General features: G+C 47.3%; 2 protein-coding genes across 9 annotated transcripts in view; both read left to right on the top strand.

The window, feature by feature from the left end:
- The window catches only part of LOC135974151 (serine/arginine repetitive matrix protein 2-like), a 994,828-nt gene that overhangs the window by 506,872 nt on the left and 460,718 nt on the right, over nucleotides 1-27,238 (top strand). The gene's annotated exons all lie outside the window — the stretch shown is intronic.
- ORC2 (origin recognition complex subunit 2) lies at nucleotides 1,703-26,680 on the top strand. 8 transcript variants are annotated; one of them, XM_005310307.5, is made up of 17 exons: nucleotides 1,703-2,102; nucleotides 2,815-2,915; nucleotides 3,677-3,826; nucleotides 4,801-4,887; nucleotides 5,925-6,017; nucleotides 7,433-7,464; nucleotides 9,555-9,612; nucleotides 10,878-11,059; nucleotides 11,755-11,853; nucleotides 13,852-13,961; nucleotides 15,750-15,882; nucleotides 16,363-16,459; nucleotides 19,393-19,539; nucleotides 20,350-20,521; nucleotides 23,252-23,313; nucleotides 24,086-24,204; nucleotides 25,281-26,680. In XM_005310307.5, the coding sequence occupies exons 2-17, from the start codon at nucleotides 2,825-2,827 to the stop codon at nucleotides 25,365-25,367; spliced, it is 1,719 nt and encodes a 572-aa protein (XP_005310364.1). In that variant the 5' UTR covers nucleotides 1,703-2,102; nucleotides 2,815-2,824; the 3' UTR covers nucleotides 25,368-26,680. The 8 variants fall into 8 exon arrangements, with proteins under 8 accessions (XP_005310364.1, XP_065418144.1, XP_065418145.1 ...); XM_065562073.1 differs by having other exon boundaries at nucleotides 1,770-2,102; nucleotides 3,677-3,879; XM_008166873.4 differs by lacking the exon at nucleotides 1,703-2,102 and adding an exon at nucleotides 2,347-2,543.

Genomic DNA, 27,238 nt, shown 5'->3' with positions numbered 1-27,238 from the left:
ATCTATGCTGAGCGCAGATACTGAGTGGCAAGGGGGGAGTATTGGACAATTAATATGCAGTATATCTCTGTCAACACTAATGGACTGTATTTCAGATTAATATCCTGCTAATGCCAATTTACCTGATAACTTTCCTTGGGTGTCAGTCTGTTGTGTAAATACTCTTCATCCCATACAAAAGAGTATTTTACTGATTTTATTTTTTCCAAGTAAACTTAATATGGAGTAAAGGAGGCTATCCTTGTGAAGGAACAGGAAGAAGAGGAAAGTACAGAGAGTAAAAGGGAGGAAGAAAGCCCGGAGGACACAGGTGGTGAAAAGATGAAGTGTATCATTCTGTTACTGTTTTACAAATGGAATTGCATAATAACCAAGAGAGACTAGTTCTTCTGAAAATATTGGAATATGCTTAAATCTTTATATGGCACACACTCCAGGTGCTGCTGAGTTCAGTAAGCTAATTTGCTATGAGCAGAGACAGAGGCCTTTCCACTATCTTGTTTATACAAATTTTATGGCCATGAAGGAAGACTTCAGTAGGAGAGGGGGCTTCTGATCTAAATTTCAAATTGTGGAATCACTTTTTACACAAATAAGAACAGGAATGCTCTGCACATATCCTCATTGAAAGCCTCCTTTTAGTCAGACACCTGCTTCAGCATGTAGAATAATGCTTCTGCTGTCATTAAGAATTGGAATTAATTTCAATACAGATGTCATTTCATCTCTGACATGTAGCTAACTTGGGATGAAACATGGCAGCAGTTTAACAGTATACACTAGTTTTATGCTACAGTTTGATCAGAAGTTAAGTAAAACAAAGTTCACCAATCACTACTTTTAGGGAGGGAGAATGTAATTTCCAGAGTTGGAATTTGACCAGTACTCTCCATGAAACTTTTAGGAGACTGTTAGTGTCCTCCTTAATGATTTAACATGCCTTGTTGCTTTTTTTTATTTACTTGTTTTTGTAAGCAACGTTTTTAGTGTTTGGGAGGGTGGCTTGCAAAGCGGGCAGGTTCCATTCACCAAGAACAGAGTTGGTTTGGTATGCAGCAGCCCAGGTAATTTGGCTTTGTGGCAACCTCCAGAAAATGCCACACGGTGATAGCTGAAGATGTAACCCTATTTGTTAAATGAAACAAAGGGTAGGAAGCATTTGAGTAACTAGGATCAACATCTAGAAAGGGTTTCTGGAGATATTTAAGAGTAGGTTAGATAAATATCTCTCAAGGATAGTCTAGACAGTATTTGATCCTGCCATGCGGGCAGGGGACTGGACTCGATGACCTCTCGAGGTCCCTTCCAGTCCTCGAATCTATGAATCTGCACATGGCCTCGTTTTTGAGCTTCCTGTCTCTGTGAGGGCAGGGTTTTCAAATAACATGAAATGTCCAAGGCTCTCCGCGGGTCCTTTTGCAGAGCAGAAAGAACCCCATGCATCCATTCCCCTGCACCCGCAGCTGGTTGGTCTATAGTCCCCTGCGAACTACAGCTGCTGGATCCCACCTCCCCCACAGCGCTGAGGAGGCGCTGACTGATGGCTGTCGCTGGGTCCCGGGCTTGCTACCCTGCCAGGGAGCCCTAGTGTCCCCGACCTCCAGTGATTGCCCCCTCCAGCACCTCCACCGGTCTCTTTCTGCTCCCCCGCCCCAGCGTCCTCCTCTTGGGAACCCGACCTATGACGCCCCTAAAGCTCGACAGGTTAAAGGCGTCTCTGAGCCAGGGCGCTTCTAGGGGGCGCGTGAGCGGCCCGGCCGGCTCCCCGCGCGCTGCCCGGCACTGCAGCGAGGCGGGCACGGGCCAGCCCTGCCCCGGGGGATCGCCTCAGGAAACGGTTCTGCATTGGCAGGCGGCTCCCGCCGGGCGGAAGAGGCGCAGCGCGGCCCCGCTGTGAGGGGGTCGGTTAATAGGGCCCCCCCCCGAAATTACACAAGGCGCCGGGGGCCCTGCCCGTTGGGCGCTTGTTTCGGCCTTACAAAGGGGCCGGTGTGACGACACGTACTGGGAGCGGGAGCTTTTTGTGTCGTGACGCCGGCGCGCCCCGGACGCAGGCCCGAGGACAGGGGAGGAGACGCGGCCCCACCATCCCCGGCTCAGCAGTAAGTCAGTGGCGCGGGGCGGGACGCACCAGTGCCGTGGGCCCTGGCTCCCGCCCATGGCCTTGGCCCGCCTTACCCAGGGGCCGTGCAGACGCGGTGCGTGCCCGGCTCGCGCGCCCCTCCCCCTAGCCGAGGGCTCTCGGCGCCTCAGCTCAGGAGCTAGAAGGGGGAGGAGTCTGGGGGCGGGACACCTTCCTGGCCACGCCCCTGTATTGGTTGGTTGAGGGCGAGTACCTCCTGGGACGGGCGGAAGGGGCCAGCCAGAGGCGATGTTGATTTGCTGGCGGGAAGATCGATCTCGCGCAGCTGCGTTTCCTATTGGTGCAGCGCAGTCCCCGCCCCCCCCCTGGGAGGGCGGTAGATTCGCGTTGTGCGGCCCAGAGCCCGGAAGGATGCCCCTCGTTCCGGCTCGTGCCGCTGCCACCCGCCTTGGAGCCTGCTGTGAGCCGTGGGGGCGGGGCGGGACTTGGGGGCGGGGCTCGAGGCAGCTGCAGCCTCCGCCTCCAGTTCCGCGGGCAGCTGGGGGCCGGGCCGGGCTCCCCCTTTGCAGAGTCTCCGTGCACAGCCCCGGGCTGTAAGGCGGCTGTGGCGGGCGGGTGCACGTGGTGCTTTACTGCCCGGAAAGGGGGGTGCATAGCTGCGGTTTGCGTGGTGCTCTGAGGGGTGAGCAGTGCCTGGCCGCGTGCCTAGTTAACACTTGTTGGCATTGCAGGTTGTCTGCTATGAGTCAGCTGGAGTTAAAGAGAAACCAGGTCCTGGAAGCCAGGTTTGTGGCAGATGAAGATGTTCTGAAGCACATTTCTGATAACGGAGGTACTAGTGGTTTAAGCGTAAACAGGCACCTTGTTTTGTAGATATTGAAATGTATCAAGGGTCAGGGTCGTCAAAATGACGGTAGCCTCTGGGTGCCCAACTTCATCTTGGAAGGGTCTGATTGCTCAGAAAGCAAGTGCTCAGCACTTCCTGATAACTAGGCCTCTTCAAGTATCTGGAAACTGAGGCACCTAAAATCACTAGTTGCTCCTGAAATTTTTGAATGTTAATAATTTGCATATTCCCAGCAGCGGTAATGTCGTGTGAGCATCTCCTTGTAAAAACTTGGCTTGGGTTTCTTTTTATGGTGGTGTGTGTGATCTCTTTAGACTTTATGGGACTCAAATCCTGATATGTGCAACTCTGCAGTGGCAGTTAACACTTCAGAATTGCACTGATGGCATCACTTATATGGATATTGAGAACTTGGTATGAAATTTAGAAGTAGCTATGAAACAAAAAAACAGTCATGTTAATGTCTCAGTTCCAGATCCAACTGCCAAACACTGATTTGGAACGGGACAGGTGCTGTCTTGAGTTTCCATATGAATGTTAAAAGCCAGAGACCTTCACTGCAGCTTTGGTTACTTAAATTGTAAGCATTTGAGACAGGGTCTGTGGTTTTTATTCTATTGGACAGCCCCTAGTAAAACTCTGAGGGGGCGTGAGAAAGGGGGTTGCTCCGAGGTACTACTGCAATACCATTAATCAATAATTACATTAGCTTATCAGAAGTTATGGTTTTGTGGTTGTGATTCTAGGTGTTAAAGTTCGGAAGGACAGAGCTCAACTTGCGCTCAATGTAAAGAGATTTGTGAAGAAACTTGAGAACATTTCTGATGATGATGATGAGGCCCAGGAGATCATGGAAGAGCAGAATTATGTGGCTGTTTTGGGGGCATGTGCTGAAGGTATTTCTGGGGAAGATATAGCATGTGTCTAATTCAGAAAACTCCTGTAACATGTAAGTGGTGGGGTTGTTTGGCAAACAATTGTTTGGCTTCAGGGAGTGATGCCCAGTGACCACAAACTTTGGCAGTATGTGGTTGAGTTCTAATGGTTCTTGGACTGATTGTGGGCTTTTTTCCACTTCCATAACATAAACAGCCCTTTCAAGTCCAATGATAAAGTGTTAGTCTTGACGCCCATGGCTCAGGAATATGTCAGTGATTTTTATGTATCCATGACTAAGAAATCATTAAGAAAGGGATAGATAATAGAATATCATGTTGTCTCTGTATAAATCCATGGTATGCCCACGTCTTGAATACTGCGTGCAGATGGTGGTTGCCCCATCTAAAAAAGATATATTGAAATTGGAAAAGGTTCAGGAAAGGGCAACAAAAATGATTAGGGGTATGGAATGGCTTCCGTATGAGGAGAGATTAATAAGACTGGGACTTTTCAACTTAGAAAAGAGACAACTAAGGGGGGGATACGAAAGAGGTCTATAAAATCATGACTGGGGAGAAAGTAAATAAGGAAGTATTATTTACTCTTCAAAATACAAGAACTAGGGGGTCACCAAATGAAATTATAGGCAGCAGGTTTAAAACAAACAAAAGGAAGTATTTCTTCACACAGTTCCACAGGTTGACTGTGCGCTCCTTGCCAGAGGATGTTGTGAAGGCCAAGACTATAACAGGGTTCAAAAAAGAACTAGATAAATTCATGGAAGATAGTTCTATCAATGGCTATTAGCCAGGGTGGGCAGGGATGGTGTCCCTAGTCTCTGTTTGCCAGAAGCTGGGAAAGATGGATCACTTGATGATTACCTGTTCTGTTCATTCCCTTGGGGGCACCTGGCATTGGCCACTCTTGGAAGACAGGCTAGATAGGCCTTTGGTCTGACCCAGTATGGCCATTCTTATGTGTTTTCTAACAGATTCCTTGAGAAATGGCCCCAGTGCAGGTGGTGGTAAAATTTACTCGTTCCAGACTCCAAAACGTTCTGGCAAGATGGCAGAGCTGGGTATGTTTTCCTTTTCGGTATTACCAGGTGGATAAACTCTTCCTGGAATCTTAGTCTGGCAGCCTCCATACATAATTTACTTGTATTTTAAAAGTACTATTTTTGGTGTCTTACGAATGGCTTTAGATCAAAAGTTTTGAGAAACAGAAGCTCGGGATTTGGACATATTGGTGACTGCTTCATCTGTAATGGCAGCTCTCATGTTATAGTGGTCCCCTTTCTGTATGTGTTAATGCAGAGGTTCACATCCACTGTATTGTGTCACCAGTAATTCAGGCTTTAACCACTGGTGCTCTGGGTTTCCCTTACTGTAATGCTGAACCTTTGTTGTGTCTCCTGTTCCACTGTGCGTGCCATAATCCCACAGCAGAGTCTGAGCTGATCCATCCTTTAGTCTTGCAGGCGGAGTGTGAAGTTTGGAACATTTCGAGCTCTGTTGTGGGTTAGAACAAGCCAAGTGGAATGGGAGATTCTGGCTGGTAAAGCTGAAGTCTTAGTTGAGTGAACTGAGTGAAGTTTAGATTCTCAACACAGTTATTGCAATTCATAGCCTTTTGCATTCAAATCACCAGTTCAAATCCAACCCACACTGATAATTATCAGAAGGGAGTCAATAAAATGTGAGTTTAGTCCAGTTCCCAGTGGACTGATGATCTCAACACATAAGCCATTACCACAGAGTCCAGTTCAGCAGCCTCAGACAGAGGACCAAGTGTCATGATTAAAATATTCTCTCACCTCCACAGGTGGCCCCTCCATGAGGGTGACACGTAGGTCAGGCTAACTCTGTACCTGTCTTGTGGATCAGCAGAAGAGTGTAGTCTTGAAGAACCTTTCACGAGTACTAAATTTACTCACAAAGGTAGAGAAAGAAGGGAAATATCTGGTGCAGCTCCTTGAAAAGGTTGGGAAATGGGGTTAATATGTAAGCGATTACTTTGGACAAAGAACTCTGTGTGTCACTGTGACAAATCCACAGCTGTCCAGTGTGAGTTTTGTGCCTATCGCGTTTTGAAACTATTCTCTTTTATTTAAAGCCTCTGAACTAGCCCAGACACCAGGGAGGAATGTAACGTTTGATTCCTCCGAGTATCCTGAGAAGCCAGCCTGCACCCCTCAAAGCAGCAAGAGTAAGTTCTGAGAAGCTTTGGTGAATTGGAGGAAAGTAGCTAGCAGGTGTATCCCAGCACAAATGGCAATTAAGCAGGTTGGCGTTCAGGGTCCAACTCCCAGCATACTTGATATTCCAGGGTTAGTTTTGTGTTTTGTAAATAGTGCCGCTTAGTCTGCCTTGTGCTCTAGTTCTCTTGTGGATCATGCTGTTTTATTGGGTTTTTTTCCCTGCTGGCTTAGAGAAGAATGTGTTTGCGTCTCCCTTCTGCTGCTGCAATGCACAGCAACGTTGAGTCAGCTGAGAAACTCCTCTGACTTGGCTGCATACGCTTCACTTGAGTATTCTTTAAATCAGGGCTAATGAGGACTGTGAAGGACTAGACTGGCAACCCCTGTACAGGTGCACTGGGGCGTAGAATATGCAGAGGGTGCTCTGCATAGGGAGCAGAGAGAATGGAGCATCAGTGCTAGACACCTAGTGGCACGTCTCGCAACAAAGAAGGCATGGCAAGCTGGCCTTTGGAATAAACAGGGCCCAGATCCTCACCCTTACCTACCTGTTGGCTTAGGAGTTTTAACCTGGATTGGTGTGTGAGCTTGAAGGGGAGGAGAGTGGTCCAGGAAGCAATCAGTCTGTTAACACGTGGCCTATGCTATGTCATTGTTTGAGTGCTACGGGAGGAGGGAGAAGAAACATCCTTTGCTGCATTTCAACCCTAGCAGGAAGGCCCTGACTTGTGTTCTCCAATGATGTCTGGAGCTGGTTGGTGCAGCCCCAGAGTGGGAGAGGGACAGGGACAGACCAGCCTGGAGATGTGCTTGTTTAGCACCTCCCCATGATAGCTCTCCAGTTCAATGGGTGCATTATACCACAGCCAGCCCTGCTCCTCCTCTCCATGCCTCACATCCAGCCCTGCTTCCCTCCTCCCTAGGGGTCCTGGGAGGCAGTTACTTGTTCCAAGCTGCAATGGCTGGAGTGCAAGAACTGGACACCCCTACCGCAGGGTTGGCTCAGGCTCCCCCTCCTGTCCCACACCACAGCTCCTTGCTGGACTAGACATGGAGAATAGCCTCGCTTGCTGTCCCCATCCTTCCCCACTCCACCTAAACCCTTACCCCCTTCCTGCTCACTCGAGGTTTCCTGTCAGTCCCCAGTACCCATGGACCCTGGCTAAAGCCACCAGTGGTAGTAGCACCACCGCCCCTTTCGTGGGGCGTATTCCCCCCTCTGGGGCAGCTGCGGGTTGCTGCCCCTTGCACCCATGAGGGTGACTGGCCAGAAAGCTAACATGCAGGGACACTATCTCTGAGACACTGAGAGCGGATGCCTGCATTTCTTACTTGGGGAAACATGAGCATCTTGTGCCCGTGTTTGTAGGAGCTGGCAGTGCTGGAAATATATGGTACTTTCATTGTTTCGTTTGCTTTACAGAGTACTCTGCTTCGAACAAACCCCAGCTGAAGGTGAGTGACTGCTTTTTGCTTGATCTTATTTTAAAACACAAACCATCTGATTGTCATGGGGGTTGGGGCTTGAAGAGCCTCTCCCCACCCGTCACCTCCCTAGATTTTTCACAATGTAGATGTCTCCATTTCGAAGCAGGCAGGGAAGGGTTTAAATGAACACTGGAACCGCCGCAAATGAGGATCTTGGATTTATGGGCTTTAGAGTGAAAACGCAGATCAGTAGGTTTGACAGACTAATTAGAATGAGTGGGAGATGGTTCCCTTGCCTTACGCAACTGGACATGTTTGACATTCCTTTAATATGCAGTTAAATGCTTAGATTTCCAGCAGCTTGTAAAACTTGCTGGAGGAAATTGTATAAATTTTAGGACTGGAGGATGTCAGTGCTCTAGAAATACTGCAAACAGTGGTGACTCATTAGCATTTGGTCACTTTAGTGTCCACTAGTAATAATGGAACTGTAATGCTGGGGAAAGAGTGATGAGACTGAAGTCCTCCTCGGGTACAGTACGAAACAGGCAAACTTCATGCAGCAGCAATGCAAGCTTTCCTCTACGCTGCCCCACCAACTTGTTTCAACTCTGAACTAGATGGACAGCCTAGAGGTAAGAGGGTAGTTTAGTCTCCGTAATTCAGTTAGGCCTTGGCAAGTCTGCTGAGGTTGCATCAGGGCAGGACTGCCCCTTGGGGAGTTCATGAAGTGAATGCTGGGAAATAGATAGGGACCAGACTCCAGTGAATGATTGCTTATATAGCACCATCCTGTAGGTGTGTGCAGTACATCTCTACCCTGATATAACGCTGTCCTCAGGAGCCAAAAAACCTTACCACGTTATAGGTGAAACCGTGTTATATCGAACTTGCTTTGATCCGCCGGAGTGCGCAGCCCCCCCCCCCCCCCCCCCCCCCGAGCACTGCTTTACCGCATTATATCCGAATTTGCATTATTTCAGGTCGCGTTATATCGGGGTAGAGGTGTACTTTGAAGCATATTTAAAGTGCTGTTCTAATTTGAAAAGTGAGTCTAAAAGATGGCATCATGGTTCCACATGTGATCTACACAGTTCTAATTATTGCAAACTCAACCTGGAGTCTGAGTTCGGCTGTGCTCTTTCTGGGTTACTTATCGGTGATAAAGATTCTGCAATTGGAACTTGGTTTACAGTTTTTGCAGCAGAACCCAGCTCCCTCTTGCAGATCTGTATTGGCTTTGCTTGCTAACAGGAATACAAAGCAAAAAAACAAAACAAAACCCCAGACTTATTGCACAAAGTAAATTGATGCAACTGAACATGCACAGATGATTGGACTGACATTTGTACATAGTCACTTTAAGAATAAACCTGCACTTCAAATGTGCTAACAAGGTTCAAAGCTACAAAAAAAGGTCTTGAAACTTTCCAGGGCCTTGCCTTTAAACCTTCCAGGGCCTTTATATCTTAGCAAAATTGTCCTTAGGAGTCCTTTGTCTGATGTCCTGATAATATATTGTGTTTAACTTGATGAGAAGGCTCTGCTGTGGCTTTCCACCTCGTGTGTTCTAAAATTAAACTCTCTTGGACATAAGAGGTAATCATACCTCCTTCCCCCACAAAACAGAAACGATCTGTTTAACAGGGTTAAGCGAACAGCGACTGAACACAACTGCTCAGTGCTCCTCAGACACATTACGTTGCTGCTGGGCTTCTCAACCCTGCCAGCCTGTTCTGGGTGCTCTGCTATGCTTTGCTAGTCGCTCGCTTATTGGAACTCCAAGTGACTTTGGTGAGTAGAATATGTGACCTAGCGCATCATGGCTGACAAGTGTTACCATTGTCATCACTTCCACGTGGCTCCTTCAGGGGTAAAGGGTTCTGAATTTTCCGCATCCTGGTTGTGAGTTGTGATTTCCCCATTCCCCCAGGGCTCGGCGTGGTCACCTGACACAAGGAATTCCCTCTCCCAACCACAGCTTCCTTCTTCTGCATTCTCAGGTCCCTGCCAGCTGAAAGAGAGAGCTCAGAAATGAAACCCTGGGCCCTTGCCTGGCAAAGTGCTGCTACTGATAGGGCACGTGTGACTTTACTAACATACTTGTACTCTTGCAGAGTAAAAAGAATGAATTTGTTTCCACAACACCTTACAGACTCAGGAAGAGATTGACAGGTAAGGAGCACTATTTGCAGTAAGCTCCAGCTTACAGGAGTACAGTAGCATTGATAAGTAAAAGCTTAGGGTGGATCTTAGTGTTTCTGTTACTTACAATCTGCTGTCTGAGTTCCATCTAAAGAACTAGATAAATTCATGGAGGATAGGTCCATCAATGGTTATTAGCCAGGATTGGCAGAGATGGTGTCCCTAGCCTCTATTTGCCAGAAGCTGGGAATGAGTGACAGGGGATGGATCACTTGATGACTACCTATTCTGTTCATTCCCTCTGGGGCACCTGGCACTGGCCACTGTCGAAAGACAGGATACTGGGCTAGATGGACCTTTGGTCTGACCTGGTAGGACCATTCTTATGTTTTTATCTCCTCATGGGTGCTTCAAGGACATTGCTGTCTGCATAGAGAATTCAAGTGACTCCCAAGTCAAAATAGCATAATAGCCATCTTTACTGAGCCAGTGTTTGGGATACATAGTTCCTTCACTGCAAGATACTGTTTCTGAGGTGTTGGGGCGTGAGTGGCAGCACCTAATCTCTTACTTCAGTGACTTTGTCTTAGCAGGTAAAACCATGTGAATAATCCCATGTATGCGGATGCTTTACTAAATGTGAGGAATTCGGTTCTTCTGTTAGACTCTCTAATCTCTGTCTGCTGTAGGCTGGGAGTTTGTTTCCGTCAGCCTTAATCACTTGAACTGACTTAAGAAGCTGTTAAGCTTTTCAGAGGGGCTGGGATTTTAATACTCTATATCTATAGTAGATGATTTCAAATCATTGGCTGGCTTCAAGTGTGCAGGATCAGTGTGGGAGAGATTTGCATGTCATGTTCTTACACGTTTTAACACATGTATATGTGACAGTAAATTGAGGTAGGTTGGGGGTTCTCAAACAGAACCCAGCTTATGTTTGGAGGGCTGGCAGGTGGAATAACTCTTCTTACTAGTATAGACTGATGTAGAGTCTTCAAGAGAAACATGGAATCCCACAATGTCATTTTTAGAGCTACACTTAGAGGCTTGTGCCAATTTGCAGAGCCTTACTAAATAATTGGAAAAAGAAGGGGAAAAGAGAGCAGTATGCATATTTTCAGGTCTACGTAGAATGGATTTTTTTTTGAGTAGCATGATGGCTATGAAACCAGATTAGGACTTGGATGCTTGGAAGAGGATAGACAATGTGTAAGAGGAGACCTAGGCTGCAGGAAATGTGTAATAAGGGTTCTCTGTAAAAAGATATTACCAGCTCTCAAATGCTTTCCCCTTAGCTCCAAGCTTGCGTTCAGACAGCGAGAGTGACTATTCTGCTTCATGCTCTGAGGAGGAGGAAGAGGACAAGGACCACAAAGAAACCTGTGATGTCATATTGGGCCAAAAGACCCCAAGTAAAACTAGAGCAGCTCCTCCTTCCAAAAAAACACCAGCTAAGAAACTGAAGGAGGAAATGACGGTGAGTGTGGAGGAAATACAGCCCTGATAGGAGAGATTCAGAGATGCTTGGTGACAGCGATTGTTGGAGGGGCTGGATTCACCACCCTGCTAGTGCGCTCTACATACCTAGAGCATGTTAATGTAGCCCCGCAGGGTCCACATAGGGCAGTTTGAACACCACATGCTGCCTGTGGCATGGATGGTGAATCCAGCATCCCAGACCGCACCTAACAATTGCCATGGCTTGTCTCCTGTCAGACCCTCATGGCAGGGGAGAAGTGGCAGGAGGAGGAGAGCAGGAAGGTGATGGAGGAGGATTATTCTGAGAAGGAGTTCCAGACCTAGCATTGGCCAAGGAATTAAGGGCTGTAGATAGTATATGAGGGCAGCTTTCCTACACTCTGTCTCCCTGTTTGAGGGTAGGGTTTCAGCCCCTCCCCCTTGCCAACAGATGGGTGGGGGGAGAGAGAGGTCATAGTAGCCTCCCTAATTCCTCTCAAATCTTTTTCATAACATTCCTAAAAGTCTGAGAATGAGGTTGGCATCTCTGCTTTGTTTTCTCCTCAACCCCATCCCCTCTGAACTGAGGAGCGGGTGTGGCTGTAAAATGGCATCCTAACACAGCAATTTGAGCCTCGGGGGGGGGGGGGTGAGGAGAGAGAGAGCGAGCCCCCAGAACCTGCCTGAGACTGACCTTGCACTCTGCCTTTTCAGAGCAACCTGGTAGAAGAATACTTTGAGGCACACAGTAGTTCCAAAGTTCTAACCTCCGATCGAACCCTTCAGAAGCTGCAGAAAAGAAAGCTGGATCAGGTAAAGTTTGTAACAGATGAAACCGCCTTCAGAATGGAAGGTCTTGTCTGTGGTGGATTTTCCTCCCCCTGAAATTCCCCCCTGTTGCTACCACCAGTTCAGCTGTACTAGTGATATCAGTGGCAGGAGCCCTAGTGTAGACAGTGTGCCAACAGTCCATTGGTGTTTGAACTATTATGCGTTGTACAGCTGCTCTGAGTAGGGTCAAGTGGCCTAGTGGTTAAACTATCGCCTTCTCTGCTCTAGTGCTCCCACCATTGGAGCTGAGAAAGTGGTAGCAACAGTGGGGTGGGAAGAGGGAAGTATGTAGTAGGTGCTGGCTAATAGGTCGGTTGAATGTTGCAATCGCTAGAATTCAGAATGCAGGGGAGATTGAAAGGGATGATACGAATGGAGGGCAGCGATGAAGTCTGCTACCAATCCGGGCAGCAATGAAGTCTGCTACCAATCCAGGCAGCAATGAAGTCTGCCTTTTGTGAACAAATTTGTTAAAAGTAAAAACCCATCTATTCCCCCAGATGAGCTGAGGGGAGTATTAATGGGGTGGGGGAAGATTTCAGCTCTGGGTTTGCAGTTCAAATCCCACGCAGGTTGGGGGCAGCCCGAAGCGTTACTATCTGACAGCTATTCAGTGGCCTCTGTATATGTGTGAAAGGGAGTGTTATCCCAATCTGGTTCCCAGTAGACATCTAACTCTGGTGGCTTTTTTAAAAAAAAAACTTAAATGGACCACTTGTTGACACTCCCCGTGGAGAGGCCATGGATTGAACGTAACACAGAGAGCAAATGATCCCCTTGTCCCTAGAGGTGGCCCCTCTGGAGCAGGGACTCGGAGAAATATGTACTGTTGGTGCCTGCTGTCTGTTCGGTGAATACATAAGATTTTTGTGTCTGGGGTTATCGGTCTAACTCCATGTTACCAAAACACATGCATTCCGATTACCTACTGACTGCTGCCTGGATTCTGCATAATGCATTACCCAGGGAAAACTCTGGTGGATTCTAGGTGGTTAAATTGGACACTCCTGTGTATTAGGAAATCCAGACGTGCAGTTTTAAATCGTCTGCTGATATCAAAGGGACTAATGGGCAGCTTGATGCTCTGAAAGCTTTGTGTTTATCCAAAGTAGCACAGTTGCCTTCTGTTTTCTCTCCAGAGTAAACACTCTTCTGCCACATGGGGGTGGGAAGTGAATGCATTAATTGGAGAATTTGAAGCCTGCATAGGTGTCATGCTACAGTAGTTCCAATTCCGTTGCCAACATTATAAGTAGCGCTGCTAGCTTATATCTCAGGACTCTGGCATGTCTTTTAAAAGCCTGAACTAGCCCTCCAGATTCGTAATACATTTCTCATAGCACTTTCTCTGGTGAGACTAGTTTTGATCTGCAGGTGAATTCTTTCCTGTTTGTTTTCTAATATTCTGGAGTCTTCTCTTTAAACCTAATACCTCATGGCCTTTAACCCTTTAGTGACTGAATCAACTGAACTAACGCAAACCACATTGACAGGCACTCTGGTCTTGCCCAGTGCTAATGGGGTTGTCTCTGGTTCAGTGCATCCATTATTGGCAGAGCATGCTTAGCGGAGAAAATCCAGCTGCTGGTGCAGAAGAAGCTGTGAATGTGCCATTGTCTCAGTAGCAGCATGCCCACGTGCTGCAAGGTGAAGCAGAATGGGGTGTGACCAAGACACAGGATTGAGCATCAGCCTTGATCCTGTTCTTGGATCGGCCACAGGTTTCTGTGTAAAAGTGGGCAAGTCATTTGATTTCCCCATCAGCAAACTTGGGCTAATTGTTCCCACTGGAGTATTGCTGTTTAATTAATTAATTAATACAGGTAAAGCACTCGGATCTTTGAATGGAAGGTGCTGTAGAAGTGCAGTGTTTATAAGGGTTCAGTCACAAACTCCAGGCACACATTTAGACACCTGTTTAGTCATTGTCTTCAACCCTAAACCCTGTATGACTGTCCTATTCTCCCCTTCTAAACACAGCAAACGCTGCTTGTCCTCCTGAACAAGGCTCCCCCTGCCTTCACTGCTGAACTGAAGGAACTAAACCAACAGCATGAATCCTTGTTTTCCAAATGGATGCTGCAGTTACAGTAAGTGTCTATGGATTCCTCTAAGAAGATACAGTGAACATTAGTCCCCAACATACCATCCGGAAAGCCTCTGCTAATTTAAATCATTGTCCCACAGATGGGCAATGGAATGATTCACTGACTGAATTAGGGCTGAGGTTGCAGGATAAGCAGGTGTAATTTCTTAGGGCGCAGTCTGGGTAATGCATCTCTTGTGAGACAAGTTGTGCAAAATTTACTCTTTATGAGCTGAACAGCCAGAGTTTTTAGAGGTGTAGAGTGTCCCCAGTTGATGGGAGCTGTAAGTGCTCATTAGTATGTTTTATAAACAGTCAAGTAGATGAGGAAAGGGGGAAAGACAGTTTAGAGCATACAAGTCTGTTAGCAAATCGCCAGTATCACTTACCATAGAATCTGGTTTTCTTCAGTGGTGTAATAGTGAGCTTTCTTAGCGTGAGGGATCTAATAGTAGATGCGAGAAGAAAAGTGCCGAGTCTGTTGAGGTCTGTAGGAGCTCGAATTCTGTGTCAATTTGTGAGAGAGAGAGAGAGAGTGGGGTTCGGGGGCACACTTCCATTATACACCTCTACCCTGATATAACACAAATTTGATATAACGCAGTAAAGCAGCGCTCCAGCGGATCAAAGCAAGTTCAATATAACGCGGTTTCACCTATAACACGGTAAGATTTTTTGGCTCCCCAGGACAACGTTATATTGGGGTAGAGGTGTATTTAATACTGGGTGTTGCTTATAGAGCTATAAGATTCCATGGTGCTTTACAGAAGACAAGGTCCCTGGCTCTAGAGGATTCGATTCTAACTGGGTCAAAGGATACAGAGGCTAGTAGCTCAGAGGAGGGCAGGTGCAGATGTATGAGAGGACATCAGTGCTAGAAGGCTTTGCGAAAAGTGTGCTGCAAGGAGGAAATTGCAGTGTCATGGTTCATGGGACAGTCCCGGGCATATGGGATAGTGTGAGAAAGATGGCAGGCTGGTGAGGCAGAGGAAGCAGGTGGGGGGGTGGGAGATGCTATGTGTGGGGAGGTTTACAATAAATATTCTCGTTGGGCCAAATCCAGAGAGGTCTTGTGCTTGCACTGAAGTTAATGGGAGTTGTTTGCGCACAGCACCTTGGGATCTGGCCCACTCTTGCCTCTTTCGTGGACACATCATTCTTCTTTTGAGCCTTAGATGCTGTGCCTCTCCTCAGAAGAGGTCAGTGATCTGCAGTGTCCTAAAGCATCCTTGTTTCTGCCTGTCTCTCACTACATTGGATAGTTAAAGGTTAAACCACAGTACTAGAATAGCATCCCTTGATTTTGAAATCATGACCTTTGACCTGACTAGAAAAGACACATCAGAAGCAACTGGTAGGCTTCCATTTGCTGTCTCATAACTGCTGTGATTCATGGGAAAAGCTGAATGTACTGTGCCTGAATAGCTTGGTGGAGGGGCCTATGCAGTGGCTTTGTGAGCAATTTCTGTTAGTCTGCACTGTTTCAGAGGACCTGATAGTCTTCAGTCAAGTGTCCCTTTTGTGTGAGGACCGCAAATTCCCAGGACCTGAGCATGCTGATACTCACTCCTGTTAGTTACATGGAACCACCGTACCCGCTCATCTCAAACCCCCTACAAACGGAGGGACTGGCTGGCTGCAAGTTGAAGTAGCCTGGACTTGATTGACTCTTCAGAATTGTAAGATTGTAGGAGGAGAGGGAATCAGATTGTTTCATGTAATGAAAACAGAGATGTGAGATTCTAAAAGGACCTGTCAGTTTGATTCCTTTAATCTGCTCTCTTCGCTGCAGCCTGGGGTTCAGTATTGTGCTTTATGGACTGGGCTCAAAGAGAGATCTGTTGGAGAAGTTTCGTACCTCTCTGCTCCGGGATTCTGTTCACCTGGTTGTCAATGGCTTCTTCCCCAGCATCACTGTGAGATCAGTAAGTGTGACAGAGCTTGTGAGGTTTTTAAGTTGCTGCTTGTTAACTGCAACCACTAAAATCTTCCAATACAAAACGTTTTAGTGTAGACCACAGGAAGCTTTCCCAGTCTCTAAACACCGACTCCTCAATGAATAGCATTCCCCATTCTCCCTTCTCCTTGAGTTTAAAGAAACTTTGGCCACGCTGGGGATAGTTACCTGAACTAGTGCAAACTCCCTAGTATAGATGAGGTATCCCATAATATGCAACATACTCCAATACAACTTACCTGTGCTTGAAATTGGAGAAAATCATGACTTACCTTGACTACCCTAGGGGTTTGCACCATGTGCAGCTATGCTGGCAACTGGCCACAGATAGCTGGAATTGGTGAAGATCCCTGGTGTTAGCTAAGGCCCAACTCTTAGATTTGGTGTTAAGCCCATAGTTCTCAGAAGTCCCTCAGGATGATAGTGATCTTGCACTTTTCTGTTACAGATTCTGAACTCCATAACAGAGGAGGTGCTGGATCATGTGGGGACTTTCCGCAGCCCTATGGATCAGTTAGACTTGATCATGAAAAGATTTAAAGAAGGTAAAGAGGCTGAGCAGATGCCCTAAAGCTTAGACTCTCTCTGATCTTGGAAAAGCTTGTGCAAGTCTGGTGTCTTCCTTGAAATCACATCTACTTCCCACTTGCTCAATTGCAATCTTTGTGTTGACTCTTGCCGTTCTGTTTCCCGTCTTGTGATTTTGTGGCCTTCATGGAAAATATACATAGTTCTCTGAATAGATGCATAAGTGGACCACGGTGTTGGCTTCTTGATTGTGAAATGTGTGAAGGTGTCTTGAAATTGAATACCTGGAAATACAGCATTCCCTTTCCTCAGTTTCAGCATATTAGCTTAGACACCTTGCCAAGGCAAGGTGAGAAAATGAGCATTCTGACAATGAGCATGAGAGCCTCATGTCTGCTCTACCGAGTGCTTCGTCTCTTCACTTGGTTCATTGGAGGAGTTTGTGCCATATTTCTCCTCAGCTGTAAGTTCATTGATAGAACAGAATAAGGGTAAAACCTAAGCTTTTTGTATGGGGGTGGGTGGGAGAAGGAGATTCTGACTGGTTGCCTGAGGGCCTGAACAATACCCATTGAAGCCAAGAGGTGAAAATTTCAAGAGCCTAAGAGAGCCCAGATGGCCAAATATCACTGAAATTTAATGGGAGTAGGGGGCTGAACTTTCTTAGGCTCCTTTGAAAACCCTGGCCTAAGAGGCTTGCCATAGACTTCAGTGGACATTGGATTGAGCTTTGACTGTACGAAGTCTAATGGACTGAAAGGGACTGGCGATGTAACTTAATGTATGCAGGCCCCTCTGTGGCTGATGGCTGTTTTGAGCAAACAAAGTAGGAAGTGGGAGTTCAGGTTCTAAAAGCAATGTTAAATGGGTCATGTCATATATACAGAGTGCTTGCTGAGTTCCATATGTAACAGTATAGCTGTATGCTGTGTATGTGTACAGTCCCAGTGGCTAAATTTTGTGTCTACATCTGTGCATATGTGATGTTGCCATTGGAACCTTGACTCTTGTATCTTTTTTGGTTTTTTTCCTCAAATGTTCATCCTTCATCTGTCTTCGTGCTTTCCTACAGAGAGTGGGTAGGGAAAAGGTTGGCTGGCTGGAGGCAGGCCCCCAATTGTAGCTCTTCTTATGCAGCATGACAGGTGCTAAACTCTAGCTGTCTCCCTGTGGAAAACCCAGGGCTATGGGCAGTTGAGTAGCTACTTGGTTTCTGCACAAAACAGAATATATAATTGGCTAATGGTTTGTCTGGGAGTTTACTGGGCTCGCCAAGCAGCTGTTTGTTTGGGAGCTTTAGCAGCAACAGGCCAAGTTTGAAGTTTTAAAGATCGCCCATTTACATTCTGTGTGTCAATAAGTCTCAGAGTACATCTGTGCAGCAGCTGGGAGATGCAATTCCCAGTTTGGGTAGATATACAGGCCCTAGCTTTGCACAAACTAGCACCTAAAAATAGTTTCTGTGGCAGCCAGGGCTAGCCCCTGGAGTACATACCTAGGAGCTTGGGCATGATTGTACTTGGCTGCTCAGGCTAGCTGCCCACCACTGCCACACTGCTCTGCTTAGGTTAGCATGTGTACCACTACCTGCACTGGGAATTACATCTCCGAGCTGCTGTGTAGACATACCCATACAGAGCTCTTTAAAGGCATGTTGAGAGAGATTTCTGTTCAAGTCAGTGGGCTTTGGATCAGATCCTCTGTGAGTGGGAGGGTTTTATTTGGTCTCTCACTTGCATAATTCAAAAGTAGTAGAACAGATCTGTACTTAAACCCCGCTCCTAAAATAAATTCATATTGTCTAGAACAGTGGTTTTCAAACTTTTTTTTTCTGGTGACCCAGTTGAAGAAAATTGTTGATGCCCGTGACCCAATGGAGTTGGGGATGAGGGGTTTGGGAGGGGCTCTGGGCTGGGGCAGAGGGTTGGGGTGCAGGGGTGAGGGCTGTGGGGTGGGGCTGGAAATGAGGGGTTCAGGGTGTGGGAGGGGGCTCTGGGCTGGGGCAGGGGATTGGGGTGCGAGAGGGGGTCAGGGCTCTGGGATGAGTGTGCAGGCTCTGGGGTGGGGCTGGGGATGAGGGGTTTGAGGTGCAGGAAGGGGCTCTGGGTTTGGGGGGGGCTCGGGGCAGGGGATTGGGGCGCAGGCTTACCTCGGGCGGCTCCCAGTCAACGGCACAATGGGGATGCTAAGGCAGGCTTCCTGCTTGTCCTGGCACTGCGGACCGTGCTGCTCCCTGGAAGCGGCCAGCAGCAGATCCAGCTCTGCCTGGCTCTCACCCACAGGCAACCCCTCCCCCCCCCCCCCCCCCCCCCGCTCCCATTGGCTGGTTCCTGGACAATGAGAATGTGGAGCCAGTGCTTGGGGCAGGGGCAGCATGCGGAGCCCTGTGGCACCCCCACCCCCAGGAGCTACACCTGCTGCTGGCCCCTTCTGGGGCATAGCGCGGTGTCAGAACAGGTAGGCACTAGCCGGGCAGCACCACCAATGGGACTTTTAACGGCCTGGTTGGCGGTGCTGACCAATGCTGCCGCGACCTAGAGCCTTCCGTTCCACGAACCAGTACTGGGTCACAACCCGCCGTTTGAAAACCACTGGTGTAGAGGCTCAGAACTAAAGGCATAGAAAGCTTCAGCCCCAAAGAGAAACTTCTGGACAAGTTATGAGCAAGTGAAAGGGGGTTATGAAAGGAAAGCTGCAGTGGTGGTGAGAGCTACGGAAAGAGCTTGTATAAAATATTTCAGATGCCCTGAAATACAGGCTGATTGGCATCCGCAGGGCCTAGTAACCTGAAAGGCAAAGTCCTCTGACACTGGAGTGCTGGACGGACATGCATAGGGGATTTGACAAGACTGGCTTGCACTCAAACCACAGTGAGAACATGGAATCTCTTCACTCTTAGTGTAGCTCCTTAGAGTGACTGTTCCCTTGCTGTTTTTTCCCCCCTTTGTAGATTCTTCCTTGGAGCTCTATCTCCTCATCCATAACCTGGACAGCAAGATGTTGAGAGGAGACAAAAGCCAGCAAATTCTTGCACAGTTAGCATCCCTGCCCAACATCCACCTCATCGCCTCCATTGATCACATCAATGCTCCACTCAGTGAGTTCCAGGGCCTTGGTTTCCGTTACTGTGCTTCCAGAAAAAACAACCTTCTGGGATTGTTAAATGCACTGTGTATATTGCTTGCATTGTCTTATCTCTGCCCCGTGGGTGCATAATGTACAGGTAGCTTTCTATTAGCACCTGGAGACCATGGTCAGGATGGGAGCCCCATTGTCCATGGGGCTGTACAAACACACAACTATAGCTGCCAATCACTGTCAGATTAGCTATAGAGTACTGATGCTTCACTGAACCACTGGTTCAAACACCACGTTGTTCAGACTGGCGCTATCCTGTAGCTTCTAACTGAAAGTGGAATGGAAAAGGGGATGTGTGCAGTGTGCGTGTAAATTCTTTGGTGCAGGGAACAATGTTTCACTCTGAGTGTAAATGGCTGGGTAAATAATATTGCTCTATGTAAGTGAGGATTCGCTAAGGCAGTGGTTCTCAACCAGGATTATGTCACAGGGGTACACAGAAGTCTTCCAGGGAATATGTCAACTTGTCTAGATCAGGGGTCATGGGATGGATTTAGAGGGGTCGCAAGTGCAGTTAGGGGGTAGCAAGCAGGGTAATTGCCCGGGACCCCAGGGGCCCCCGTGAAGCTAAGTTACATGCTTCAGCCCCACACAGCAGGACTTGGGCTTCAGGGGTACAGTCGTCTGGAAAGGTTGGGAACCACTGCTCTAAGGTTGTGCTGCTGCACTAAGCATTAGACCTTAAGATGGTTTATATTGTATGACTGGGAGAAGCTAAATCTGCAACCGTCTTTCCTTTCTTCCCTTTTGTGTGTGTGTATGTGTCTAGTGTGGGATCAGGCAAAACAAAGCCTCTATAACTGGCTCTGGTATGAAACAACCACTTTTAGTCCCTACCTGGAAGAAACCTCCTATGAGAACTCGCTCTTAGTGCAGCAATCTGGGTCTCTGGCTCTGAGCTCCCTAACGCATGTCTTGCACAGCCTCACCCCCAATGCAAGGTAAGATCCTATCATGTTATCGTTCTAGCAGCTAGAAGCCCCAGTTAAGATTGTGCTAGGTGCTGTGTGTACATGTAGTAAGAGAGAGTCTCAGTCCCAAAGATCTTACATTCTATATAGATAAAAGAGACAAAAAGGGTGAGATAGACAGGGCTGCCATCCTCAATTTCCATATGGGTAGAGCCCTGTGTGGATAAAAATTTATATCCATGGATATAAACCGGTATCCGCAGAACCTCAGGGCTCTCGCAGGAACCACAGTAGCGAAAGGAGCAGGACATGGGCACTGCTCCCAGGAGCCAGTGCCCCGCGCTGACAGTTCCTCCACTGTGGCTGTACCGCCCCCGGCCGTGCCCACTGGGTGGGCACCAGGCTTACAGGCAGCTGTGCCTGGTTGTGCTCTTGTGTGCAAGCGGCGTGCACACCCCCGAACGGGAGAGACAGCTGCGTGGAGGGGGCAGGGGTGGGGGTGGGGCTGCGAATGGTACAGCGGCGATGGAGGAACTACCGGCGCGGGGTGCTGGCTCCTGGGAGCGACGACCCCACGTTCTGCTCCTTTCACTGTTGTGGTTCTGCAGATACTGATTTATATTCACGGATATAAATTTGTATCGCGCAGGGCTCTACATATGGGGAACTGAGACATGGAGTGATTAAGTGACTTGCCTGGTGTCATTAAGAAGTCAATGGTGGAGCTTGAATTGAACCCTGATCTCCTGAGTCCCAGTCCAGTTCCTTAACCACACGCCATCCTTCAACTCACTTCTTTTCTCATAATTGGAAAGCAAGGTTCCCATTGGCGGTCTCTCAGCAGCATGGATCTCGGTCTAGCTGGAGGAAATTTAGAATGCAAAATATTGGGGTGCCAGCAGAGTCTGGCTACACAACGACTTGGATTTCGTGTTCTGCTAAGTGCCCCTCTTCAGACTGCTTAGTGAGTCGTTGATGGGTGAAGAGTTGGGGGAGGCTCCACCTTCTCTCTCAGCACTTCTTTGCGTCAGTGAAATGTGCCCTATACTGAAGGAGCAAGGTGACAGCTCTTAAAGCGAGATTATCGCCCCGCCCATTCAGTATTGCAGAATGTTCCTGTGGCAGCTGTTACTTTTCCACGTAAGCAACTGCAACTTTGGGAACATGCATATCTGCACTTGCTTTCTATGCCGTTTAGCAGCTGGAGACAACGTGTAGAGTCCTCACCAAGAGACCAGCACGTTCACCATGGACCATTAATAGTCCATGGACCACAGTATGGGAGCCACTGATGTACAGCACTAGAGAAAATAGATAGCTAGTATGCTGGGGTGGATTACTAGACCTTTCATTCTAACAACCAAGAATCTTGCCATACAAATCAAAAATGGAGGATCTGGCTTGCTATACTGGTGCTTCCATCCCCACACAGACACAACTCAATCTCAATTTCTATAGCACTTCCTGCTGCATTTGCACATAGAGTGTGTGGCTACAGACACAGACAGACTGTTTCTAACAATACCGGACAGCTTGCTTTTGTCCATGGAGAAGCCTGTGTGTGTCTTGGCAGCCATCCCTTGGATGGGGTATGGCAACATCTAAGACTGTCCACCTTAAATCCAGCTCAGACTCCTTTAAAATACAAATTCAAAGTTTTAATCTGAAAACCTGCAGGGAAAAAGAGACTGACTAAATGACTTCAGTGTTAGCATCTTATTTGACTAAGAAAGTCGAGCTTGTTATTTCTGTAACTCACAGTGAATATTGCTCACTGCATGAAAGGGGCAGGTTCCACGACCAGCATATTGGTTGGCTTTGCAAGGCAGTGTATGAACTACAGAATTGCTTTGCATTGCAGTACGATCTGCCATTTTTGATTTCTTGCTTGTAGTGGGCAACAATAAAATAATTAGTTGACTACATGGGTGTACTCCTGAGTCCTCTCTCTTGGACTCTATGGCAAGGGTGGGCAAACTTTTTGGCCCAAGGGCCACATCTGGGTGGGGAAATTACGTGCAGGGCCATGAATATAGGGCTGGGGCAGGGGGTTGGGGTGTGGGAGGAGGTGTGGTGTACAGGAAGGGGCTCAGGGCAAGGGGTTGGGGTGCAGGGAGGGTGCTCTGTAGGGCGTTGGGGGGCTCAGGGCAGGGGGTTGGGGTGCAGGAGGGGTGTGTCAGGGGGTTGGGGTGCAGAGAGGGGTGCGGAGTATGGGAGGGGGCTCAGGGCAGGGGGTTGGGGTGCAGGGTGCAGGAGGTGTTGGGGGTGTGGGCTCCAGTCTGGTGCTGTTTACCTTGCCGTTCCCGGCCAATGGGAGTTGCAGGGGGCAGTGTCTGCAGGTGAGGACAGCACATGGAGCCCTCTGCCCCACCCCCTACCCCTGGGGCCGCAGGGACATGGTGCCGGCCACTTCCGGGAGCGGTGCAGGGCCCGGGTTGGCAGGGAGCCTGCCTTAGCCCCGTGGCGCCACAGGGGTGCCCACGGGCTGTAGTTTGCCCACCCCTGCTCTATGCAATGATAACTTAATTTGGGCTTTATCTGTAGAACAATCAGCTTTCTGACACTTTTCAAGTTGATTGTTTAACTTGGGTTCCAAGTGATCAGTAGCCCTTACATGATGGAAGAATGGGACCAATTTAAATGAATGGCTCTTGGAAAGCAAGTCTTTTCCTCCATCTCCTGTGTACACACAAGAGACTGTTCTTCAAGAAAAATTGTTTAACATTTCTGTAATGGCCTTTTTATTTTTTTTCCCCACAGAGGGATTTTCAGACTGCTGGCCCAGTATCATCTGGAGAACAAGGATAACCCATCTTACCCAGGTACCCGGTGTTTGATGTAGGAATGCACGTGGCATTTCCTCTCTCCTCTGACGTGGCACCATTGACATTCAGTCAAGGTGGAAGCTGGGTTCTCCCATTTTAGCATGTGTTGCCATAGCAGATTTACGGAAACTGCTGGCTCTTGAATGTGAGTTTAGCACAGAGCATCTGTACTAGTGCTGTGCATTGGGCTACATGTTCTGGTGTGTGACGTGAAATCAGATGAATGGCTGAGTTCAGAGGATCTCTTCTTACTGTCACCCAGTCTGATAGTGAAATCCTTCATGTGGGGCTGAGTTACAAAACCAAGGAAGAAGTTGACTGTCACATGCTATCCATTGATTAGGAGAGACAAGGAGTCAAGACCTCTTGGGTTCTGCTACCACTTCTGCCACTGACTAGCTGCGTGACCTTAGTCAGTGCCACTTAATCTATGTCCTGGCTTGTCCTCCTATGATACCTACAGGTTAATGTCTGTAGTGCTCTGCAATTTGCAAATAAATGGCATAGTATTAATCTAGGAAGATAAAGATACAATAATATAGGAGCTGTGCAGTGAAAGAGAATCCCACACTGGGCTGTGCACTTGAGTGCTCTGAAAGTTTGACTTTACCAAATTGGATGTCCCACTAATGCTGTTTTATAGTGAGCAAGCAGTACAAGCTATCCTTCAGAATTGCAGGAGAGGAAGAAACTCTGCCCTCTACCAGAGCACATGAATCTGCTTTGGATGCTGGCTGTCTTGATTTATTTAACTCCTCTCCATACCCAGGACTATCTTTCCAAGACTTCTACCAGCGGTGTCGGGAGGCCTTTCTTGTGAACAGTGACCTGACTCTTCGGGCTCAGCTGACAGAATTCAGGGACCACAAGCTCATCCGGACCAAGCGGGTGAGCTAGGCAACTGTTATCTTGACTGTGGCTACAGCTGGTGGCCTTACTTTTTATTTCACTACTTGCAGCTGTTGAGTTTACCTGAGATGAGCTGTACCTATGTCCAAAGTACACTGTTTGAAGCACTGACAAATGGTCGGTGCATTAGTGAAGGGCTGAAGGCCTATAGCTTGCTATTTGCTTTTGCATTCAGGCCTCTCAACATTCTATGCAATGGAAAGAGACTGCAGAAAAGGGCAACATGGCTTAGTTACTTAACAACACAGAGCTCCTCTGGGTATTCAGTGGCACCCTGATTACCTGAAGATCTCGAGGAGCAATCTGAAGCATTTGGGTAACTAGAATAGACTATTTAGCAAGCTTTGTAGTCTGTACTTGGAGTCCCCGGAATGGAGACTGCTAGCCAGCTCCAGCAACGAGGCTGCATTCCCAGGTCTCCCAAACCCAGAGCACTGTGTAGAGGATCTTCTAGCTGCAAACGGGCTCAGCAACAGGGGGCAAGAACAGTGCTCTGGCCTTGAGGGACATGGATCAGAGGAATGAATAGAGGCACGTTACACCCTTGAGAACGTAGAAGAACTTTGATTAACCACAGTTGTACTGTAATGTCTGCCTGCATTATAGCTGATAAATGTCTGAAGAACTCCTGTTGCCACTTTTCACTTTTAGACCATGTCCCTCTTTTGCAAGAAATATACTCTTATGTCCTGAGGCAATAAGTCATTTAAGTGAAGTGAAGTGGATAGGGACTGCTCCCACTCTCATGTAATATGCAAGGGTAACTGAGTCAGCTGCCTTCTAAAGCTCTGGGGTTTGTCTCCCAAACCAGATATGAACTGATTATTTCAGTGTGCTTTTTCGCTTGTTGCCATGCTAAGGAAATATTCCTGGATTAATATTGTAGTTAGTACCACTGAACAGTGACCTAGCTGGGCACCTCACTACATAAGGCCATGTTGGTGTGTCGAATCTGTGCTGTTTGTAACGGTGTTGTCTAGTGGCTCATGTTGCATTTTGCATCGGTGCGATTTCTTTGCCACAGTCCTGTGTTGACAGTGTGTGTCCGTTTTCAGGGAACGGATGGAGTGGAGTATTTATTAATTCCTGTAGACAACGGGACCTTGACTGATTTTTTAGAAAAAGAGGATGAAGACATGTGAATCCTCTCCAATCCCAAACCATCTACACCAACTGCTATCAAGGGATGCTGGAGAGGGGTCTGAACTCGGATCGCTCTCCCTTCGACCATGGGCTACTGGACCACTTAATGAAATGTGACACTTTCCAAGTCTGGTGTTCTAATTACTTGAGTAGTTCTGGGTAGAGTTCCATATGCAAGACATATCTTACTCTTGAGTTTAGATTTGTATTCTTTTAGTCTTCCAGCTCACGTGATGCCTTCTTCATATCTATGCAGCCACTTTTACAGACTAGGAAAACTAACTCTTCAGTAAGATTGTGCCTTCTGCTCATTACCTCTCTGCAGAGGAAGGTTTGGCTGGAGCAGTTCACTTGAGGAATGCAATGACTCCATGCTCAGAGCTTTATTTTGTACTAGAGTAGTAATTTTTCACAGCTCAGTGCTTTCCAGTACTCCCCACCTTGGTCAAGCCGATAGGCTCCTAGTGTGTGAAGTTGCTGAGATTTTAGAATGCCAAGTGATCTACATTGAGTGGTCAAGTCAGGTGGAGTGGAATAAAAGTGGAACACAAAAAACAAGGGGTTGGAATGTTGTGGGTAACTTATTAAACCTTCCCTCTTTGCTGAAATCTTGACAGTAGAATAGAGGAGCTTTCCCAAAATCCAAATCTTTTTACAAGGGGGAATCTGTATTGAAAATTGTGACTGGGAAGGGCTCTAAAGTGACCTGTAATGGGAGGGAAGGAAAAACAATGTGACTTTTTCCTGCTTTATGGTATGTACAGAAGGCTATAAAGTATTTTTTTTAAATCAGGGATGTCCAAGTTGGCTTTCCTGGAGAACTTCTGGAGGTCCTGAATAGAAGATAAGTTCAACAAAGATCACTTTTCTCCATGGTATTTTTTAGGCATTTGCACTACATTAAAATTTATTTTTTTATGTTCCAACAGTCTGCATAAGAATAACGTCCAGTGTTGTTTCACCTGCATGATTTATCTGTTCTAGTCTACCAGTTCTCCAGTATCTATAGTGCCTTCTAGGAAAACCAGAGACTATCTGAATTTCTAATGTAGAAGAAGAAATGTGGTTAATATGGGAGTGTAAGGGTACTTTGGCGCCTTCTCCATATATCAGAAAGAAAGAGGCACAGATGTAGGTTTTTTTTCCTTTGCAGGTCACCTTTAGGCTCTGCAGTTCTATCACCTACATAAAACGATCTGCCAGTCAGACTTCAGGGACACTTGAACTTATTGCCTAATCTTGTGGCAATCCATCTTATAAATGACTGTTTTGAATGACAGATTGTTAAATAAACTTTTATTCATGTTCTCTAGTTCTCTCACAGATCTCCTGGTGTATAGATGACAGAAACCCCATTTTCATTATTGCCTACACTATAGCAGATGACACAATGCATGGCTGCCTTAAGAAGTGGATTTAAAATCACAATTCATCCATATGTTCTCAGGACCTTATGTTTCTGAAAATCCAAAGGGAAGTCTACCCCCTTTTACTACTAATACTTAACATTTACAAACATCACAATGGGGAACTGAGGCAGAGATTGTGACTTACCTGAGGTCTCCAAAGGAGTATCAGCTGGGGCTAGACCTCAGAACTCCTGGTAGTGACTCCCATCTAAGCAGGGGAGGGAGGGACTTCTTTTTAGTGCCCATCACATACTCAGTCCTGTGCTTAGACCACTTGATGCTCAGGTTACTGTAGAACTGAAAACTGAACTGAATTCTATTTTGGAGGGACATAATTCAGTGCTGTACACAACCCCCACCCCTTATTATTAAAGATAGAGGTGGAACTATGTGCTTTCAGTGGAGTTAAGTATCAGCTGTTTTTTGCTAGATTTGAAACTCACTCGGACTAAGCACTGTGG

This window comes from Chrysemys picta, chromosome 11 (genome assembly GCF_011386835.1).
Source record: "Chrysemys picta bellii isolate R12L10 chromosome 11, ASM1138683v2, whole genome shotgun sequence".
Taxonomy (NCBI): Eukaryota; Metazoa; Chordata; order Testudines; family Emydidae; genus Chrysemys; species Chrysemys picta.
The sequence above is the reverse complement of the archived record's forward strand: the minus strand, read 5'-3'. Positions and strand labels throughout refer to the sequence as shown.

Bases quoted from the DNA above. Each gene is read 5' to 3' on its own strand.
- ORC2 (XM_005310307.5), top strand. From the start codon at position 2,825: ATGAGTCAGCTGGAGTTAAAGAGAAACCAGGTCCTGGAAGCCAGGTTT. The intron at 13,962-15,749 runs GTAAGTGTCTAT...TCTTCGCTGCAG, and splicing joins AAATGGATGCTGCAGTTACA to CCTGGGGTTCAGTATTGTGC. The intron at 23,314-24,085 runs GTACCCGGTGTT...CTCCATACCCAG, and splicing joins GGATAACCCATCTTACCCAG to GACTATCTTTCCAAGACTTC.